General features: G+C 43.6%; 1 protein-coding gene across 1 annotated transcript in view; it reads left to right on the top strand.

The window, feature by feature from the left end:
• Positions 1–2401: 2401 nt before the first annotated feature.
• Positions 2402–19745, top strand: part of svep1 (sushi, von Willebrand factor type A, EGF and pentraxin domain containing 1) — a gene marked incomplete at its 5' end in the record, with an annotated part of 88750 nt that continues 71406 nt past the window's right edge. Inside the window, 3 exons of the mRNA XM_080519011.1 lie at positions 2402–2650; positions 15575–15830; positions 17698–17874. Of these exons, the coding sequence (XP_080375137.1) occupies positions 2402–2650; positions 15575–15830; positions 17698–17874 (682 nt within the window). The remainder of the gene's footprint in view (positions 2651–15574; positions 15831–17697; positions 17875–19745) is intronic.

The following is a 19745-nucleotide window of genomic DNA, read 5'->3' on the forward strand; positions in this document are numbered from 1 at the left end:
AGTGATTCCCTCATAAATCTCTTTTACTCAGCAGCGGCTGTCGAGGTCGGCCGGGTTCACCAGGCGAAGTGAAGCGGCGGCGACGCCTTCACCCTCCGGCCGCCGCCGCCGATCGATTTACAAAAAGTCTTTCTTCAAAAAGTCTCCGACACAATCGTCCTACCAGAAGTGTCTTTTCTTCAGACCGGCACTCGTGTGCGGTCGTCTTTCAGTCTGTTTGTTCACTGCAGATCGTCCAAACTCTGGATATCTGCTTTGGAACAAAATATCTCACTTTGACTTTTTTATTATAATTTTTTTTTTTTTTCATTTTGACAGTCTAATCCAAGGTCACAAGTTTCCTGCAGCATCCCGGGTCCCATCTGTTGTTGTGGAGCTTCTTTATCCTTCTTTGGATCTTTTTTCTGGACGAGAGCCCCCCCACTTCCCCCCCACCGCCCCCCCCCCCCCCCGTACACTTTTTAGGATAAATGATAAATCGGCGTACAAAGACGGAGGATGATTCCAATGAGGAAACATCTGAGCTCCAGTTTCATGTCGGTCCTACTGCCAAGAGACGGTGCCGAAATATTTTGGGAGGCCTGTTCGGAAAGAAAGAGTTTGGTTTCCCCCCCCCAAAAAAAGAAAAAAAAGAACATTAATATTGAGGTTTTCTTCTCACCGATGTCGCTGTTGGGATTTTCACCTGTGATTTTCTTCGATTTCTGCTTTGATGCGAGACGATAAAAGTCCCGTTTCCAATGCATGGTGAGCCTGACGCTCTTGCATTTCTATAGATTTCTATAGATTAGCTTCAGTAGGAGTCGGTGTTTGCAGGAGGTGGAGGTCTGGATGCGGCAGCGTCCCACTTGGCCTCCCGCTGGAGGATCTGCGGTCGAATAGCTTTGCTCCGGCCAAAACCAGCAACTCCAGTTACAGAAATATTTAGAGAATGAAAGTGAGTTGATTGAGGCCAGTGGAAACAACCGTGTGTGTGTGTGTGTGTGTTCACGCAACCAGGTTTGTCTATTTGTCTTGTTTTCCTCCTGAAACAGACGATAATATCGTGTAAAACACACCGTCGGTCACCTCCACCGTAGAATTGTGCCGCAAACTTAGCCTGATATTTATAATTCTTCTTGCTCTGGAAGTTTCCAGGAGTTCAGCACGACGTTAAAAGCTTCATTAAAGAACATGTCAGTGTATAACTGTCGTTATCTGAGCATCGGAAAGCAGTCGGTCGACGCCAGAACACCCTTGAATCCGCCGCTTCCAGAACCGTGCGTTGAGCTACAACCTGATGGAAACTCATCAAAAAAGTCATTAGTCTTCCTCTTCCTTGTTTTTTAAACTGGACATTGGAATGAGCTCGGCGCTGCAGAGCGGAGACGCTAACCTTTATACTCCTGAGCTCCATAACACATAAATGTCAAGTAAAAAAATGAAAAAAAACCCCTAACTGTGTAATTTCAGTGCCGTAGGAATCCGCCCTGCCAGATAATTGCTCCTCAGAGACAAAGATTTTTAGTTTATTGACTTGAAGGCAGAGAGGAATCCTGTCATAAAAAGGTTGTAGTGTTTTCTTGACATACAGTAGTTTTAATTTTGGCAGCTTGCAATGCGTTTTACGGATTGTGACTGTTGAAGGTACTGTAATATTGTACAATGTGAGTACCTTGAAATAATGAGCCGAATGAGACAAAGGAAAGGACGTGATGGCGTCTCAAAGACAATTTCGTGACACGCTGCTGGTATATTTACCAAAAATCGACAGGTTATCCAGCTTGCCTCAGCTTATTTAGTTGTTTTGCCAATTTGGACCACTAGGTGGTACAATGAGTCGAACTGAGTCGTTAATTTGACAATGGCCGAAGCTCTTGGCTTCTATACAGTGTCGACACCTCACATAGTCCCCCTTTAGAAGGATGGCATGACGTAAATGCCTTTAGGTTCTTCGGAACATTTCATAGTGTTTTATTCTGAAAAGACTGAAAAATGAACATCTTCACGGATGAAGATTTGGAACCCAAGTAAAATCCCTTAATCCAGGAGATCAATGCTAAAATCCCCTCTAATTAAAAACCCAAACTGGTTTAAAAACTCTTAGAGGTTTATTATGAAGGTTCACGAACCCCGATGGACCATAACATTAGGACCACCTTTACTATATCACCAGAACAAGCCTGAGCTCTTGCAGCAGTTCGACCTAGCGGTCCCTCGTCTGTTAGATTGGACCAGGAGGCCCAGTCCTCACCCCCCCCTACCCTGAAACTCCTGATCCAGCAGTAGTCAGACTCACTTAAACTCTTACATGTGTTCATCTTGGAGGTCCGAACCTCTCCGTCTGAGACGTCCCACCCACTGACAGGAGCCACGATGAAGAGACAATCAGTGTTATTCACTCCACGTGTTCGAGGTCACGATGTTCTGGTTCCAGTTTAACTCGCAGGTGAAAGTCGGCCTCAGAGACCAGACGTCCTGGTATCGATGGTCGGATCCCTCGTCTTCTTCACCGAACCAAATCTCGAACGTCTTTATTATCCCCGGAGGGCAGAGATGTAAAAGTAACACCCAGAGCGTTCGGACACGTTCGGACATGAGACCGATCAGGGTATCGGTGGTACGTCTGGGCCTCGGGTGGATCTTACTGACCGACCTGGTTCTGGTGCAGGTCAGTGGGGTCGTTCAGGGCCGCCCAACAGTCTATTGTGGTTCTGGATCGATGGAGGCCCAGACCAGGGTTACAATCCCGTCCAGTGAAGCTTCATTATAATAAGGGTCAGAAAACAAACTTCCTTTATCTCCTTGTTCAGCATGTCTACTTCATGCTTCTGTGGTTATTAACCCTTTATTAGTCAGTTGTACATTGTGAATTGGATTCAGGATTAAAAGCAATATTAAGCTTCCTACCAGAAAAAGATGGAACGTGAAGTTTTAAGCATATACTTTATTGAAATTCAGGTTTTGTCTTTTTAAATCAAGATAATTTTTCATTGGTTTAATGTTCAAGTGACGTTTAATTAAAAAAAAAAAAAGGTAAAATGTTCATTTACACTGATTTTAAAGTCTAAAAATGTCCTTCAGTCAAACACGCTTTGTATTCTTACTGAGGGGGAGAGGCGATATGGAGGCGCTTTATTTATATCGACGACACCGATACTCATGTCTGAACGCCGATCTGAGACTTTCCTCACCTGATTAGTTGCCCAGATTTTAGCGCGATGTCGAAATTCTGCCGGCGGGGAGAGAATTATTCGGAAAAAATGCTTCAGCATGGGCTCGACTGCAAAAGTAAAACATCTCCAGCTTTACCCTCGCTGGCCACTCTGCACACACACACACTTTCCTACACACACACACACACATACACCTCGCACGCTGTTCTTTCCACTGAGCACTCACACACACACACACACACACACACACACACCTCCACACTCCCGCTTACTTAAAATACTGCTCAGCGATTGATGGGTGCTGCTGACACCGGGTGTGTGTGTGTGTGTGTGTGTGTGTGTGTGTGTGTGTGTGTGTGTGTGTGTGTGTGTGTGTGTGTGTGTGTGTGTGTGTGTGTGTGTGTGTGTGTGTGTGTGTGTGTGTGTGTGTGTGTGTGTGTGTGTGTGTGTGTGTGTGCGAGCGATAAATGAAAGCCTCAAGGGTCAGCGACACCGCGGAGGTGGAGAGGCGCAGGAGAAAGACGTGTGATTCAGAAATGAGGCGCTGAGCCAAAGGTCAAAGGTCAGGGAGGCGTCGGCAGGAGCTCACTGTCAGCAGCTCCGTCGCTCCGACTCGTCCAGCTACCAACCCCATTAGAAAACAGTGGTTTCTTGATCTCACTGGGGGGGGGGGGGGGGGGCAGTTTCCACCAGGAAACCTCTGGTTCTTTGAGAAGTCGACTGTCTGACACATACTTTTCAGATGAAACGTTTTTTTTCTTTGGATTTTAGACGTTTGAGCACATTTTGTTTCAAATCAGGATGCGTGTATTCGGAGCGTTTTGTTTTTGTTGTTTTTTTTAAGCCCTCTGAGGCGCAGGCGCGTCAAACACAAGATCTGGAAAACTTTCTTTGCGTTTTCGCTGTCCGTCTCCACGACGACGGTGCTCGGGGCTGATGAAAGCGTAACTTTTTGAAAACACTCCCAAATGTGGGACGTTGAAATGCTCTGATTCGGTCTTGAAACTGTTTCAAATCTTGTCTCTGTGGAAACTGGGGGGGGGGGGGGGGGACAAAAAAAAAACGTTTTTGGAAGTGCTGTGACTCCGTTGCCGTGGAAACGGCCCAACGTGCAGCTTTTCTAAAATGCTGCGCATGTGTATCACGGCTGTAGTCGGTCGTTTCTTCTGCACACGCTCAGTAGATAATCGACATGATTGATGTTTGTCGCGACTCCCAGTCCATATTCTCCTGGGACTTGTGAGTTTTATTTTGACAGTCACCGTAGTAACAGTCCAACGCACGTGTGTGTGGTTTCATAACGAAAACAACCGACAGTGCCCACTAGTGGCGTGAAAACAACATTGCCATGTTCTGACATTGTTAATGTTTGGAGCGTATTTTTCTCATGTGAATGTTTTTTAATGGCAAAAACGACAAACGGCACCCGCTAGTGGCCCGGCATGGAAACGACATACAATTTCAGCATTTCTTCAGTTTCAGGTAAACATTTCAGGTTTTTCTATATTTACAAGTTCATTTTAATTCACTAATTACTGGAAAAAATGAACAGCATTTAGTTCTTTTTTGTAAGTTTAGCTATCAGTTAATTCATCTGCTAAAATGAGCCAGAGTTATAAAAAGAAATGTTGCTTCATGTATCAAATAATGACAAACAATGTGATTAAGAGTTTCTCTTAAAAGCCGATAGAGAAGATTAAAGTCGTCCATTAATCCATATTTTTTTTTAAGACACTCCATCTATAAACTTCAGTTCCTTACAAGCCACATACTCGTATTTCACACGAGGCTTTTCTGGAGAATCCAGCCTCGCGTTTCGTTTCGCAGCTTGGCGCGCAAAAAAAAAATCGCACCGATTCTCGAAGCACGGCGATTTGCTTTACTTTGGCGTCCCCGGATCAGTCCGGGACCAGAAAAGCGTCACAGGCTGGCACCCGAGTCGACCAGAGCGGCTCCGGAGAGCCAGTAGCGGCGAGCTAAATGACATGTTTTTATGGGCGAAGGCGTGTAGGTCTATTAGTAAACCACTTGCTATGTGGCGGCTGCAGCGCCGGCGTGCCAGATTCCACTGGGCTGCTTTCCTTGGCGAGCGCCTTGCATGCGTACGTGTTTGTCCACCTCAGGCTTGTGTCGGCGGCTAGAAGTGGCTAATCGGTGCGTCTCCGGACGATGTCCAGGTCTTATTGTGTCAGATTTTGCATTTTGGAGTCGATTAGTTGTCGTTTTTTTTTGTTTTTTTGGAACCTCGGTGAGAAGCTTTGTTCCAAGCAGTCGTCCAAATATAGAGGCAAAGTGCTTCTGGCTCCCACTTTAATCTCATCATGAAAAAAAAAAAAAAAAAAAAAAAAAGGCCTTGTGCAGGCAAGAGACCGAGTAATGAAAATGTGTACTCAAGCAAAACTTCTTCAATCATACTCAGCTACACGTCAGACTACTGTTTAAAAAAAAAAAAAAATACATGTATATATATACCCCTATATAAACTACTCAAACTGCTTCACCCACGTTTAATTGTGTAAATTGTACTAAAGAGTTGTTTTTTTTCATCACAAGCATATATACCTATTAATACAACGTAAAATTTGTAAAAAATGGGTTTAAAAAGACGCATTTTTAAAGTAAAGTCATAAATATCTCAGGAGCTCCTCGGGAATCTCTACTTTCATCCAAATATATCTAAAATGTCCTTATTTTAATCACACATTGCAACAGTTACTTTACCTAAATTGAACTCGGTTACAAAAAAAAAGTGCTGAAAGTTCGACTTGAAGTACTTTTGTAATAACGACTCAACGTTTACGTTCCTTTATAATCTGCATTTAATTGTAGTGTCGATAAAAGGCATTGAACTCAAAGTACGTGTGGACTTTTAAAACATTCCTCACACAAACTAAATGATGAACACATTTACATTTATGTATAAAGCTTATATATCAATGTGCAGCTTTTAGAAAAGAGCTCATTTAATCCAACTTGTGATTCATGAATCTTCGACAAAGATGAGAATGAGTTAAACGGCGGTAAACAAATGTTGCTATGAAGCAGGTATATTCTCTGTGAATAAGATCATTTAGGGCCGGTCGGTTCTGGGTTAATGAGTCATGTGTTTGTACCGAGTCGGAGAGTTTTATCAACCCGACAAGCCGTCCGGATCACTCCTGCTGAGTTCGAAGTGAGTCAGCCGACTCACCCGTAAGGAATCGGGTCTTTTGTTTCACTGAAACATCGCGGACTCTGTAGAATTGGTTCACGACCTTCGAGTTAGAAGACTCATGTGATACCCTTCATGGTTCACAAAGTCAAAGTAATGGAGTCACAAAAAAAACAGAAGATTCAAACGAGTCGGTTGAATCAGGTCATTGACTCAATCAAGCAAACTCACAGGAAACACTGCGAGACTAAAAGACTTTGATTGAAAGGAAACGCCACTGAATCAGACGGATCGATGCTTCGGTTCACCGAATCAAGTTATTAAGAGTCACAGAATCAGGAAAGATTCAGACAAGTCGGTTGAATCAGTTCATTAGACTCATACGACTCATGTGAATCGGTTCTTTATGGACTTAAAAATGTTCAAATATTCAGCTGAATCATTTGCAAAGTCAAGGAAAACACTGAAAAGTAACAAATACTTTTGAATGAGTACGATTCAGGCAATCTAGAACCGGCATCTATTTAAAAAGTAGAAATATGCAATATAGAAGTGATTCACGTTGTCCTCGAGAGCTTTGACATGTTTTCATTGGGTCAGAGGTTGAATTTCCCTGGACGTGTTGCAGGCCACTTATTGAGAAATCGACCGAAACCAGTGGCGTTTAATTCAAAATGTTGCGTCACAGCGGCGGACATCTGCTTTGGTCCACTTGGCTCGCCGTCTCCTCGGGGGTCCGGGGGCCTGCGGCGTCGGGACAGCATGTCAATGGTCGACAAAGTGCATTATTTTGGTGATTTATCCGTGTGACTCACTTCCTGGGGACGTTCCATCCCCCAGAAAGCCAGAATAAATATCTCATTAGCTTCACATTTAACCAGAATTGGACAGTGAGGGTGGATTTAATTGCTAAAAAAAGAAAAGAAGCTGAATGACATTTAATGTTTATTCTTCTGGAAACACATGGAAATGTGCTTTAAAGACACGGTGGCCGCGCCGGCGCTTATATACACGTGAGGTTTTCGAAAAAAGGCGTTTAAAGAAGATTTATTATCGAGCGCTGACGGAATCCCGTGAAGTCGCAGCAGAGGGATCGTTCCGTGGTGAACTCGGGTCATCGACTGGACTCGGGTCACGTCGAGGTCCGCGTTAAGCCGCGCGCCGGCGCTAGGCGGCTAGCGCCCATAGCGAGACGCTTGAAGTCTGGGTTTGTGCTTCCCGGTGTGTTCTCACCGTCCAGCCACTCGGGTTTTTACCCAAAAAAAAATCACCTTGACATGAAATCCAACATATTTACTGTCTAGTGAAGACAAACGCCGCGGTGAAGCTGGCGTCCAGGAAGTGTGTTGAGACGTGCTGCATGTGCAAAAAAAAAATGTTCAAGGACAAGAAAAATAATATGTAATGAGATTATCCCGTAACCACAAGTCTGCAGTGTGACGTATGAGGGAAAAGCACGCGGCGGGCGAGTGGCGGCGTTGGAGCCGTAAAGAGCACACGCAGCAGATCGTCGTCCCTCGTTAAAGATTCAGAATGTCAAAGAGACGACGGGTCTAAATGACTCCCAGTTAATCCCGCACCTTCCTCTCCTTCCGGATCCTCGTGGCAGACGTGAGCGAGGAACTTTTAAATTATTAGGTAGCAGCGAGCGTGAGGCGGCGGCCAAATTGGGAGCAATTTCCTGTAATGGCTCTCTTGTTTCGAGGAATTCTTCTTCTACCCTTGAAAATGCTTCCCAGACAGGTTGACAATTACCTCCAGAGCGCCTGTCGGGCTTCTGCGGGGGTTTTTCTGTTGTGTGTTTTCCTTTGGGAACGTTCCGTCGGAGCACAATGATTGATGACTGATCGTCTCCTCAAGTCTGCAATTATACCTGCTACATAAATCATTTGTTCTTTCTCTTCTTCGCTCGGAACTAAAAGCAAAACGCAAGTCGACAAGCGTCAGCATATCAGAGATAGTGTGGGGGGCTCCAGACGAGAGGCACCATGGGGGGGGGGGGCTCAATAACACACCCAACAACACACACAGTTAAAAGTGGCTCCTCTAGAGAAACGTTTTTTTCACTTTCATTCATAATATCCTGCATTCTAAAGGAAATATTAAAAAAAAAAATTCAAAATGGGAGCAAAAGTATTTTAATAAAATGAAAAGCTGGAAAAAATACTTATCCGTCACGTTCTGGGCTTCTATTGGCAGCCTTACTGTTGCACTACTGCAGTGTTTTTCAACCACTGGTGTTTCCTCCAGATATAGTCTAAATTATCCAATTTCACATTTTTTTCTAAAAAAAAACATTTGCTCTCACAGCGACAGTGTGTTGCAGAGTCATCATGTATAAATACTCTTCATCACTAGAGGGCAGCACAGAACTTTGCCGGTGAAATGTAAAGTGACAGACGTCAGTGTGGTTCATCTCCACCTCCTGCTACCATCTTGTATCAAAGTACTGTGTCAGTGACAGTGATGGAGAAGTTTTTGAAAAGGAAGAATGTGAACCAGGATCTCAGCTCTTCATCCATCAGGTCCAGGTTTCACACTGAGGGAGGCACTATTAAAAAAAGTCCTTGCTTTCTGGATTTACTTGATTCCTGTTGATAAAACTTTGATGAGAAAGACTTTATATTGTTAATAGAGGCTACAGAGGTTCACATTTTAACATTTTCAGGTGGTGGTGGTGTGCCTCCAGAGTTTTCCAAAGAAAAAAGTGTGTCTTGGCTCAAAAAGGTTGAAAAACACTGCACTACTGCACATCCCATTCATTTTATTGTCTTAAATTAACAGGGTCAGTATGGATGTATTGATGTGTTTCCTACCACCACCTGCTGGCCAGGAAGGGTGTGTACATTTCTTCATCAACCAAGAAATTTTAGACGTTCAATAATGTGAAATCGTTTTTTTTTTTTTTTTTTTTTTAACCAATTAACTGGAATTGGACAATTTCCCACATGTCATGAAGTGGAAACGCATCGTCATTATGTTTTCTTTTTGCAGAAGCGACATTTAAAAATAAAAAACCGATATCCGTGTACACAGAAACGCTGAAAACGATGTTTGCATGTCGGGTCTATAGTGGGTGCTGCTGTTTGGTTTTTTTGTAATGAAACCACACACACACACTCATGTAGGGTTAGGCAGAGTCGGTGTTTTCAAAAAGTTGCGCTCTTCTCCCAAATAAACACAGACGGATAAAAAAAAAAAAAAAACTCAGATCCGCTGAGCAAAACCAGATTTTAGGGAAAGTAACAGTCGGCGGAGGGGAAACAAGGATGATGTAATCTGAGTAAATATGTGTGTGTGAACACAGAACAAAAGGAAAGTGGAAGGAGGAGGAGGAGGAGGAGGAGGAGGAGTGCACGTGCTTCACATGCGCCTCCGAGCCAAAACCTCCACCGCGCATCCGCTCCTCCACGGCTCCTGATGCAATGTGTAGCAAACCTGGAGCATTGTGGGACGGCGCCGCTGCAGCGGGAGGAGGAGGAGGAGGAGGAGGAGGAGGAGGAGGAGGGGGAGGAGGAGGAGGCGGCCTGCAGTTTATCTCAAACATCCAAAGCATGTGTCCCTGAGACGTTGCACAATCCTGCCCCCCGGGGGGGCGAGAGAGGTAGAGAGAGAGGGAGAGAGAGAGAGAGAGAGTAGCAGTGTTAACATGTTGTTCTGCAGAGCTGCTGTTGTTATTCTGACCACCCAGGACAACTGCAGATCGCCTGTCAAAACAAGCCCCCCCCCCCGAGAGGATGCAGTCGGATGTGTTTTTGTTTTGTTTTTTTTGTTTTGTTGTTGTTTTGTTTTAATCCTCGGGAACGCCTGCAAATTAAGATTTCTGCGGGTTTGTGATGGTCGATTTTAAGCAAAGTCAAATCTTTATAAGATAAAACCTCAGTGGTTTTCCTGCTGTGACCTCAGGGGACGACACGCACACACACACACACACACACACACACACACACACACACACACACACACACACACACACACACTTTTGTAACTCATACATGTCAGAAAATGTATTATTTTAGTGTTTTAATGTGTTTAGTCTTCAGTGAGGTTTTATTTAATTATGACATTTATTAGATTTATTAGGTTTGCTGTGAATTTTTAATCATCCGTGTGTTTAAATATTTGTATGTGTAGCAGTGTTAGTTTAGCTTTTTAGTATTACTTCTCTCTCTTTCTCTCTCTCTCTTTCTCTCTCTCTCTCTTTTTCTATGCCTCAGTCTCTTTTTCAATACGTTTTTTTTATCTTTGTGTCTTCAGTATCTATCTATCTATCATCCATCATCCATTATTAATTTCTATCTCCATGTCCAAATATCTTTCTATAATGTTGCTCCTTTCTTTCTTTCTTTATCGATCAATCAATCACTGAACCACTCCATCTTTATTATTCTCTTTCACTTGTTGACCATTTCATTCATCCTTCCCTCTTTATTTCTATCTCCGTTTGTCTCTTTCTCTCTCCATCCATCAGTCTATTTGTCTTCATTTCATTTTTCAGTCACAGTTATCGACACCTGCTTTATCAGTCTCCCTCTTCTTTATTCCCTCTCTTTATCTCTGTCTTCCTCTCTGTCCATCCAGCTCCCTCTCTTCATCATTTCCTCTTCCTCCGGACATTTGATCGCAAATGTTTTTTATGGAGGCGACGTCAAAATGTGACCGACTGAGCTTTGAGATTGATCTCGGTTAAACCACTTTATTTAAAAAAAATTTTTAAAGCAGAAAAACAACAGAGTAAAAATAAAAATAAATAAAAACGAAAGTGCGCGTTAACGTCGTCTACGTAAGTGTTCGTCTCGCCTCCTGCATCGCTGCAAACGGAGACAGAAGGGTTTCACTTTGATCCAGGTGTCTTTGTGCTGGGATCAAAGCCACAGTGGGGGGGGCTGGGGGCGGGAGGGGGGGGGGGGGTGTTAGCATGCTGCTAATGGTGGCGCTTTCCTCATTTGGCATTCGGGATCGCTGCCACGCGTCCCCGAGCCTTTGATTAGCAGCTGTGCGCTCCGGCGCCGCCGCGAGGCTCGGAGGGCGTCGCCGGCCTCCAGTGCCAAGCGCATCCCTTTGAAGCTTTGATCACAAACACATCTGTTTCGCACGCCGGCGTCGGAGTTTCCCCCGTCGGGTCCTCATTGAAATTCATCGGGATGTTCACGCCGCGCCGCACGCCGTGTTTTCTTTGTGTGTCGAGGCCTCGCCGCCCCCCGATGGCGGCGATGATGCTCGCTAACCGGGATTAACATCTGTGGTCTTGTTTGGCGCCGCCAGGCTGCAATAATTCACCTAAAACCACCAGATTTACCGCCGCTGGTTAGTTTGTTTGACAGGACGAGTTCCCGGAGGGAAACTGGCCGACAAACACGAAACGGATCCGGATCCGGATCATATTCCAAATTCACGATTTCTAAATTAAATGAGATTGTCGATGTTTCTGACACAACGATCCTGATTAAAGCCACAAGAAAGTCCAGAGAATAGAAGCGCGACGTGATTCGGATATAGACTATAGATATAGAAGTCAATATTTATAGATGTTTTTATAGATCCAGAGCCAATATGTTGTAATTAATCAAGATATATTTCTGTAGCAGTTTTCTGAGAGAGAGAGAGAGACAGAGAGACAGAGAGAGGGAGAGAGAGACAGAGAGAGAGAGAGACTGTATTAAAACAAAGCAGTAGCTCCACATATGTCTTCCTCCTCCTCTTCCTCCTCCTCCTCCTCCTCCTCCTCCTCCTCCTCTTCCCCCTCTTCCTCCTCTGGATAGATAGATCCAGCCCTCTCACCACTAATCCCTCCGGCCTGTGGCTCGGTGCACTATCACCACCGCTGTGACAGATCTCGTTGGCTCTGACACACACACACACACACACACACACACACACACACACACACACACACACACACACACACACACACACACACACACACACACACACACACTGTCCCATCGCCGCCTGCTTATTATCTCTGAGCTGGAGCGACGCCGACGCCGGAGCCTCGGCCAAGTGTGTGAACGAACACATGCAGGAAGTACATCCTCTCCGGACTTCAGCTTGTGAGCGTAGATCACAAATATTCATTTATTAAAGGTTAAAAAATGGCCACATCAAAACAAATAATGTCCCCAAATTACACTGACAAGCTGATCGATCACACTGCAAACAACTGATGCACAAGGTTTTAATATTGGATATTAAAAGGAGGTAAAATATCTGATATGTCATAGAAATACTGAAAAAATTGTCCAAAAAAAGAGATTATACATTAAAAATGTTGAAACAAAAAGTTATGTTGAAAAATCAATGTGATTAAAAAAAAATAGCTATTAAAAGAAAATTCAGATAAAATGTTAAGATGATATACAAATAGCTGTTAAATTATTTGATATCAGTGAATAAATCCATTAATGTTGGTTTAGAAAATACCCAAACTAAAAAAAAACCGGAATACCCACAATATATAAGATCGCTGCAAGATATCAGCATTTATTGGAAAAAAAAAGTCCTAAAAATGATCAATAAATGTGTTTTCCTTGGTTAAATAAAAGCAAAGCAGACGATTATTTTCAGTAGATTTCAGTAGAGTTTCAGTTTCTGGCCTCGCTGATCAACATCTGTCAGGACGAGTTCAGGAGTTTACAGAAACCAAACGACTGTTTAAACCCAGCTGTTGTAAATGTCTTTATTTTTAGATGTGGCGCAGTGAAAACCCGTGAAGTGATCTCACTCCTTTGTCTAATAGTTTAGAAAAGATTACCATTAAAAAAAAAAAAAAACTGAAAGCCAGACTATAAATGACTTGTATTTGCCATAAATTTTACAGCTTGTTGGCCGAGTTTCTAACACGCCTGTTAATCTTTGAAGCCCCAACTATGATGTTGTCTTCCTTTTTTATCCCCTCATCTTTCTAGAATGACGCTTTCGTCATTTTATCAGGGGAAATCGGTTCACAAGAGCAAAAGCAGCTGCATATTATTATTATTCAGCGCTCTGAACGCGCTAATAAATAGAATTCAAAGTCTTCCGCCGATAGTTGACAGGGTGTTAATAAGACGAATAAGCGGGAACAAAGAAAGAAACGATAAAACTGAATTTTAAACTTCATAAGAAGAAATAAAGGCATTTTGAGACTGATGGTTTTTTGAAAAAATAAAAATTATGTAGTTATATTACATTTTAAAAAAAAGCAAATGTAATAAGTACATAAGAATATGTTTATGCAACAACGTTTGAAGTGAAAACAGAAAACTTTTATTGGATGTGGCGCTGAAAACATTCTGGAAACGGGAGAAAACGCAACACTTCCAAAACGCTCAGGCTCAGTCGCCATGGAAACGGGGGGGGGGGGGGGGGGGGTACCTTTTGAAAGCGCCGTCTCTCTGTCTCCATGGAAACAGGGGGGACAATGTGACACATTTTCAACACTGTCTCCATGGAAACGGAAAGTTTTCTGCTATAAAAATGCAGAAACGATGCATTTTCTTTTGAAACGTTACGTCGACGTGACCAAAGCTGAATGTTTCTTGTTGAACTTATTGTAAAAACATTATATATTTTGATAAAAAATATTCTATATTAAATATATAAAAATAAATATATGAATGGACATGTATATTTCTTTGATTAAAAGTGAATATTTAATTTAAAAAAAAAAACCACATGAAATATTAGCATGACCTGAAATAGATAAATAATAGATAAATTTAAAATAAATCAGAGACGGACATGTAGATCAATAGCTGGGATCGAGCCAAGATAAATATGTAAAGATGGATCAATGTATACTTTTATTCAATATAATCCAAAGCCAACGTAGTTTTTTTAAGGAGTAAAGCTGTACGTTAGTCAGACATGGAGGTTTCCTGATCCCGACTGTCTTCTTGTCTCCATCGTCCTTTTCCTCCTCGCCGAGTTTGGCTTCACAGTCGCTGCCTGAAGTTCTGCCAATTAGACAACGAGTCCCAGATCCGTGTCTCTTTTTCCTCCTCCTCCTCCTCCTCCTCCTCCTCCCCCTCCTCCCCCCTCGCCGGCCGGTCACACCCTTGCGTGTCTCCTCTCTCCTCATCTCTCGTATATATTACAGTCTGTCATGTTAGGAGTTCGTTTTTGTTTTTTCTTCTCCCCTCTTTTCTCCTTCCAAAACACTGATTCTCCTCAGGAGAACTTGAAGTCTCTGTCATGACTTCACCTCCCCACCATCGCTCTAAACAAACCCCCCCACCCTTCCACCCTTCCAGCCACAGCAGATGTTCCCGTTCCTGCGTCGTCGAAACTAAAGATACGTTCCTGCGCCTGCAGTGTCTAATTGCATGCGGCGGCCGGTAAGTGGCGGCTATAGTTAGTCTGGGCTCTGCAGTCTGAGCTCGGTCTGCACCGTCCTCCGCGGTTTCCCACCGCCGGCCAGCAGCTGCACAGGCAGTACGAGGAATAATTACAATCGTAGAGTTCCCCCCCACCCCGTTTTGCCCCTTGTTGCCCGTTCTGCTGATGTGGGGCTTTTAAGGAAACCTAGAATCGAAGGCCTGTTTTTAGTGGTCGTGAGTGACGTCCTTCGTTATTCAATTTAGTGGTGCGTTGGGGGGGGGTAGGGCGGGGGGGGGGGGGGTTACGACGTTGTTGAGGACGCGTCGGTCGCATTTGTCAGCTTTTATTTGGTGAATCATGTCGTCCACAACTACAAATGACGGGGACAGTCTGGCTTCGTTCAGTAAAATGTTGATTTACCGTATTTCCTGGAATACGAGTCACCTTTTAATTTTTTTTTGCAGGTAATTTTGTTTTTATTTCACAGATTTTGCTTGACTTTATTACACAAACTCAGAATCGGACCAAGTGTGTTATTTTCTGGAGTCTAAGTTGCACTTCTGGGTTATTTTAAAAAGCCACTTTTATGTGAAAAATACACCATCTGGGAGCAAAGATGTGTTTGTAGGTGTGTAGTTTGCTTTGTGCACACAGAGATTTGAGTAAAGACCTGTAAGTCTGTTCAACTTCCTCTTCTCACCTGCATAATCCAACCAGAGCTGTTTGCTTTGCCCTGGGTAACGACTGGAAGGCTGCGCGACTTTCTTTTAGCGCATTCTGTCTCCTTTAATAGCCTTTATGACACACTGTTGTAATTATAGGCCCACAAATCTAAATCTAAGTACACGAAATAAATAAAAGTACAGACACACGATAGTCTTGCCAGGTTCGACTCCAGAAGACCAAACTTTAACTTTAACAAACCGTAAAAAGTTCTCAACGGGTCTCTGTTGTTGTCGCCTCGCAGCAAATCCTGCGCCACTCGCGGAGCAACGCCAGCAAGGTCATCTTCCTCATCACCGACGGCTACTCCAACGGCGGCGACCCGCGGCCGGTGGCGGCGGCGCTGCGGGAGCGCGGCGTGGAGATCTTCACGCTGGGCATCTGGCAGGGAAACATCCGGGAGCTCCACGACATGGCGTCGCAGCCCAAAGACCAGCACTGCTACCTGGTGCACAACTTCGCCGAGTTCGAGGCGCTGGCTCGCCGCGCGCTGCACGAGGGTAAGAAGATTTTTTTCAGTCAGAATCTGGCCAAACATCGCTGGCCCTGAAGTGCAAACCACAACAACAAATCAGTAAACACAACAGCAAATTGAAAAACACAACAAATTCAAAAACACAACAAAAAATTCAAAAACACAACTGTAAATTCAAAAACACAACAGCAAATTCAAAGCACAACAGCAAATTGAAAAACACAACAAATTCAAAAACACAACAAAAAATTGAAAAAAACAACTGTAAATTCAAAAATACAACAGCAAATTGAAAAAGACAACAGCAAATTCAAAAACACAACAACAAATTCAAAAACACAACAGTAAATTCAAAAACACAACAACAAATTCAAAAACACAATAGTAAATTCAAAAACACAACAAATTCAAAAACACAACAAATTCAAAAACACGACAGTAAATTCAAAAACAAAACGACATTAACTTTAACAGAAGAGCAGCAGACGAGCTCTCTGATTGGACGACAGAGTCGTTGAGCCTTTGAACCGAAAGTTATTCTGCCTGAAGCACGAATTTTAAAACATGGAAAAGTTTGGCGATCCTCTACCGACTCTTTCCCGCAGCTTGGACAAAACATTGTTCCTCCTTTCCTTCCCGATGTTTTCTCCTCTTGAAACTAAACGCACCACAAGCGAAATGACCTCCGGTTCCTAAGCGCTACTGTCCCATCGTCCAATCAGTGAGATGTATTTCTGCTAACTAGTATCTACCTTTTCTGTTTAGGTTGTCGTCCTTGTGTTTTTGAATTTGTTGTTGTGTTTAGTGATTTGTTGTTGTGGTTTGCACTTCAGGGCCACCGTAGTCACCCCACCTTCCCATTTACAAAGGAAGGATAACGTCAGTATGTCGTGGAAGTCGACGGGTCTTTGAAGCCCGAGCGCTCCCGTCGTCACCCTCCGACCCGCAGGCAGTATTTCGCTAAAACGTGACGCCGACTTAAAAGGGCGGCCGATAATATTTTACGCTGAATCCGACAAGGTCCGCGTCAGCAGCCATTAAATCTCACTGGTGTGGAGGTCGGGACAGCGAGAGAGCAAGTTTTCCCACACTTCACGGGGACTTTCCAGCGATTTCTGGTGGAAAGAATCTCCCAGTCATGGTTTTAAAACTTAATTATCGTCAATAAATATCGCATCCGCGTGCGGCGCTGAGCGTCCGCGAGGCGGTAAATCACACACACACTGGTCTTTTATGCTCCACGCCGCGTTTGAAAGGCGAGACGTGACAGTAGGTGCGGCGGTGGAAGAAGTGGGATGAGGCTGTGAGAGCGAAAAGCATTTCCCCCCCCCTGAGAGTCGCCTGCCAGGCGACACCGAGGGGCAACAATACCCACAAGGCAGTCAGGAGAGAAAAATCCACTTTTTTAACAGATTTAGTGGTTTAAAGTGGGACATTTCCTCGCAGGCGAACATAATTCACACTTGTAAATTGTACTTTTCTGTCCACGTACAATTAAATCTGCACAAGTCGTTCCGCGACCATATTAGACGTGACACAAGGAACTGCTAATGCAGTAATGTCACACTTCTCCTTCCATTTCTTTGAAGACGAAACTGCTGGAGAAAGTAATTTAAGTCGGTCTGCGGCTCATGTTTTGCTTTAATTTGCAGGTGACAGATGTCTTTTAGCTTGCTGCTCCCGACATTACAGCAGCTGTCAGGCTTAATCCTCACAAACCTTTTTTTTTTTTTTTCCCCCTTCCATTATGCACCTTTAAAGTGAAGTTACTGAGGGGGAAAATTACCCGCTGTCCGGCTGAGTCGTCCACTTTAAACTTTCCGCTAGAAGGCATTAAAAGCTCTCTTGCGTTTGTTTTTTTTTCTCCCCCCCCCCCCCCTCCCTCCTCTCAGACCTCCCGACCGGCAGCTACATCCAGGAGGATCTGTCGCGCTGCTCCTCGCTGTGCGAGGCCGGCAGGGACTGCTGCGACCTGATGGCCAGCTGCCGCTGCGGCACGCACACCGGACAGTACGACTGCATCTGCGAGAAGGGCTACTACGGCAAGGGGCTGCAGCACGAGTGCACAGGTGGGAACGAGCTCACCGCCGTCGTTAGCGGTAGTCGTTAGCGGTAGTCGTTATCAGTAGTCGTTATCGGTAACGATATCTTTATCGGTATTCGTTATCGGTAACGATATCGTTATCGGTAATGATATCATTATCGGTAACGCTATTGTTATCGGTATCCGTTATCGGTAATAATATTGTTATTGGTAATAATATTGTTATTGGTATTTGTTATCGGTAACAATATCGTTATCAGTATTCGTTATCGGTAACGATATTGTTATCGGTAACGATATTGTTATCGGTATTCGTTATCGGTAACGATATCGGTAATGATATCATTATCAGTATTCGTTATCGGTAACGATATCGTTATCGGTACTCGTTATCGGTAACGATGTCATTATCGGTATTCGTTGTCGGCAACGATATTGTTAGCAGTATTCGTTATCGGTAACGATATCGTTATCGGTATTTGTTATCGGAACGATATTATTATCAGTATTCGTTATCAGTATTTGTTATCGTAACGATATTGTTATCGGTATTCGTTATCGGTATTTGTTATCAGTAATGATATCGTTATCGGTATTCGCTGAGCACATGAGTCCGGTTTGACTTTTTTTTTTTTTCCCTAGTTTTTCTCTGTCGTTTTAGGCCCCGTTTCCACGGCAACCTTTCAAGTTCTTTCCTGCATCATAAAAGCTTCACATTAACTCGGTTGACAATATAATCTCAGTAAAGAAGGTGATATCACTTTATTTGGGTTGTGACATGAAAACATGTTCAAAATCTTCCCTAACCAGCGTTTTAGTTTATCTACTAATTTTTAGCTGCATCTCAAACACTGAAGCTCCTTTTCATTTACATTTCAAGCATTTTTCACTTAAATTAAATAAGTGGTGCAAATCAACAATACAGCATCTTAAAATATTCCACTTATCAGGATTGGATTGTTTTCCACCGTGTGAACAGGCACACGGGACGCGCTGAAGGATTCTTTCACTTGAAAACATCATTTCAGAAAAGCAATTAATTTGCCTTGAAACTCCAAATCCCATTTTTTGCAGTTTGGGTATGAAAGTGGGAACTTCCCACTTTGATTGGCGCTCCCAGTGTTTCCCAGTTTGAAGTGGGACCTTCACCACCTCCTGAACTCGATCTGTTTCCACGGACGTTCCCGCCCTGGATCATTTCCGTCGCTCAGCTTCTCATTCCTTCAAGTTAAATAAGCGGTGTGTCGGTTTTCGGACCTCACACTCGACACTTCCCGTCCTGCTTCCGTCTCCAAATCTCACCTCCTGGATCTGTTTCTCTGCTCTCGGCTGAAACACTGCAGTCATTTTCAACCTTTTTTTTTTTTCTTTCTGCGGCTTTCTGCTTCTTACATATCCATTTTAGGGCCTAAAAACCTCCTTCATCTGTGTCCAGAGGACTCTGGCTTCTGCTTCTTCTACTGCTTATTTGGAATGTCGGGGCTCTGGGACTTATTATTATTCAACAGTTGCACACGCGTCATTCTCGATAAGAGCGTCATGTTTGTGTGCATGACGCCGTTTAGCAATTCTTGACGCGTGTCGGTGCATCTATTAACACACATGTGTGAAATATTGTGGCGTTTGTTGCACGAAAGCGATGAAAAGCGAGTAATGCCTGCTCTGTTCTGAACATTTCTCTGAACCGTGAGGAATAAAGAGGAAATTTAAAAAAAAAAAACTCCCAGAAAGCTGAGAAACAGAGGATTGTGTCTATATACTGATCATTTCTGTGGCACCGACGTTGACAGGTGGAGGGAAAAAGGTGTAGAAACGTCCACCTACTGCACATTTTTTAAATAGTTTTTTAAACTATTAGTGATCGATGATGACACAGGTATTCTGATCTGATACCAA

This window comes from Blennius ocellaris, assembly GCF_963422515.1.
Source record: "Blennius ocellaris genome assembly, chromosome: 23".
Lineage (NCBI taxonomy): Eukaryota > Metazoa > Chordata > Actinopteri > Blenniiformes > Blenniidae > Blennius > Blennius ocellaris.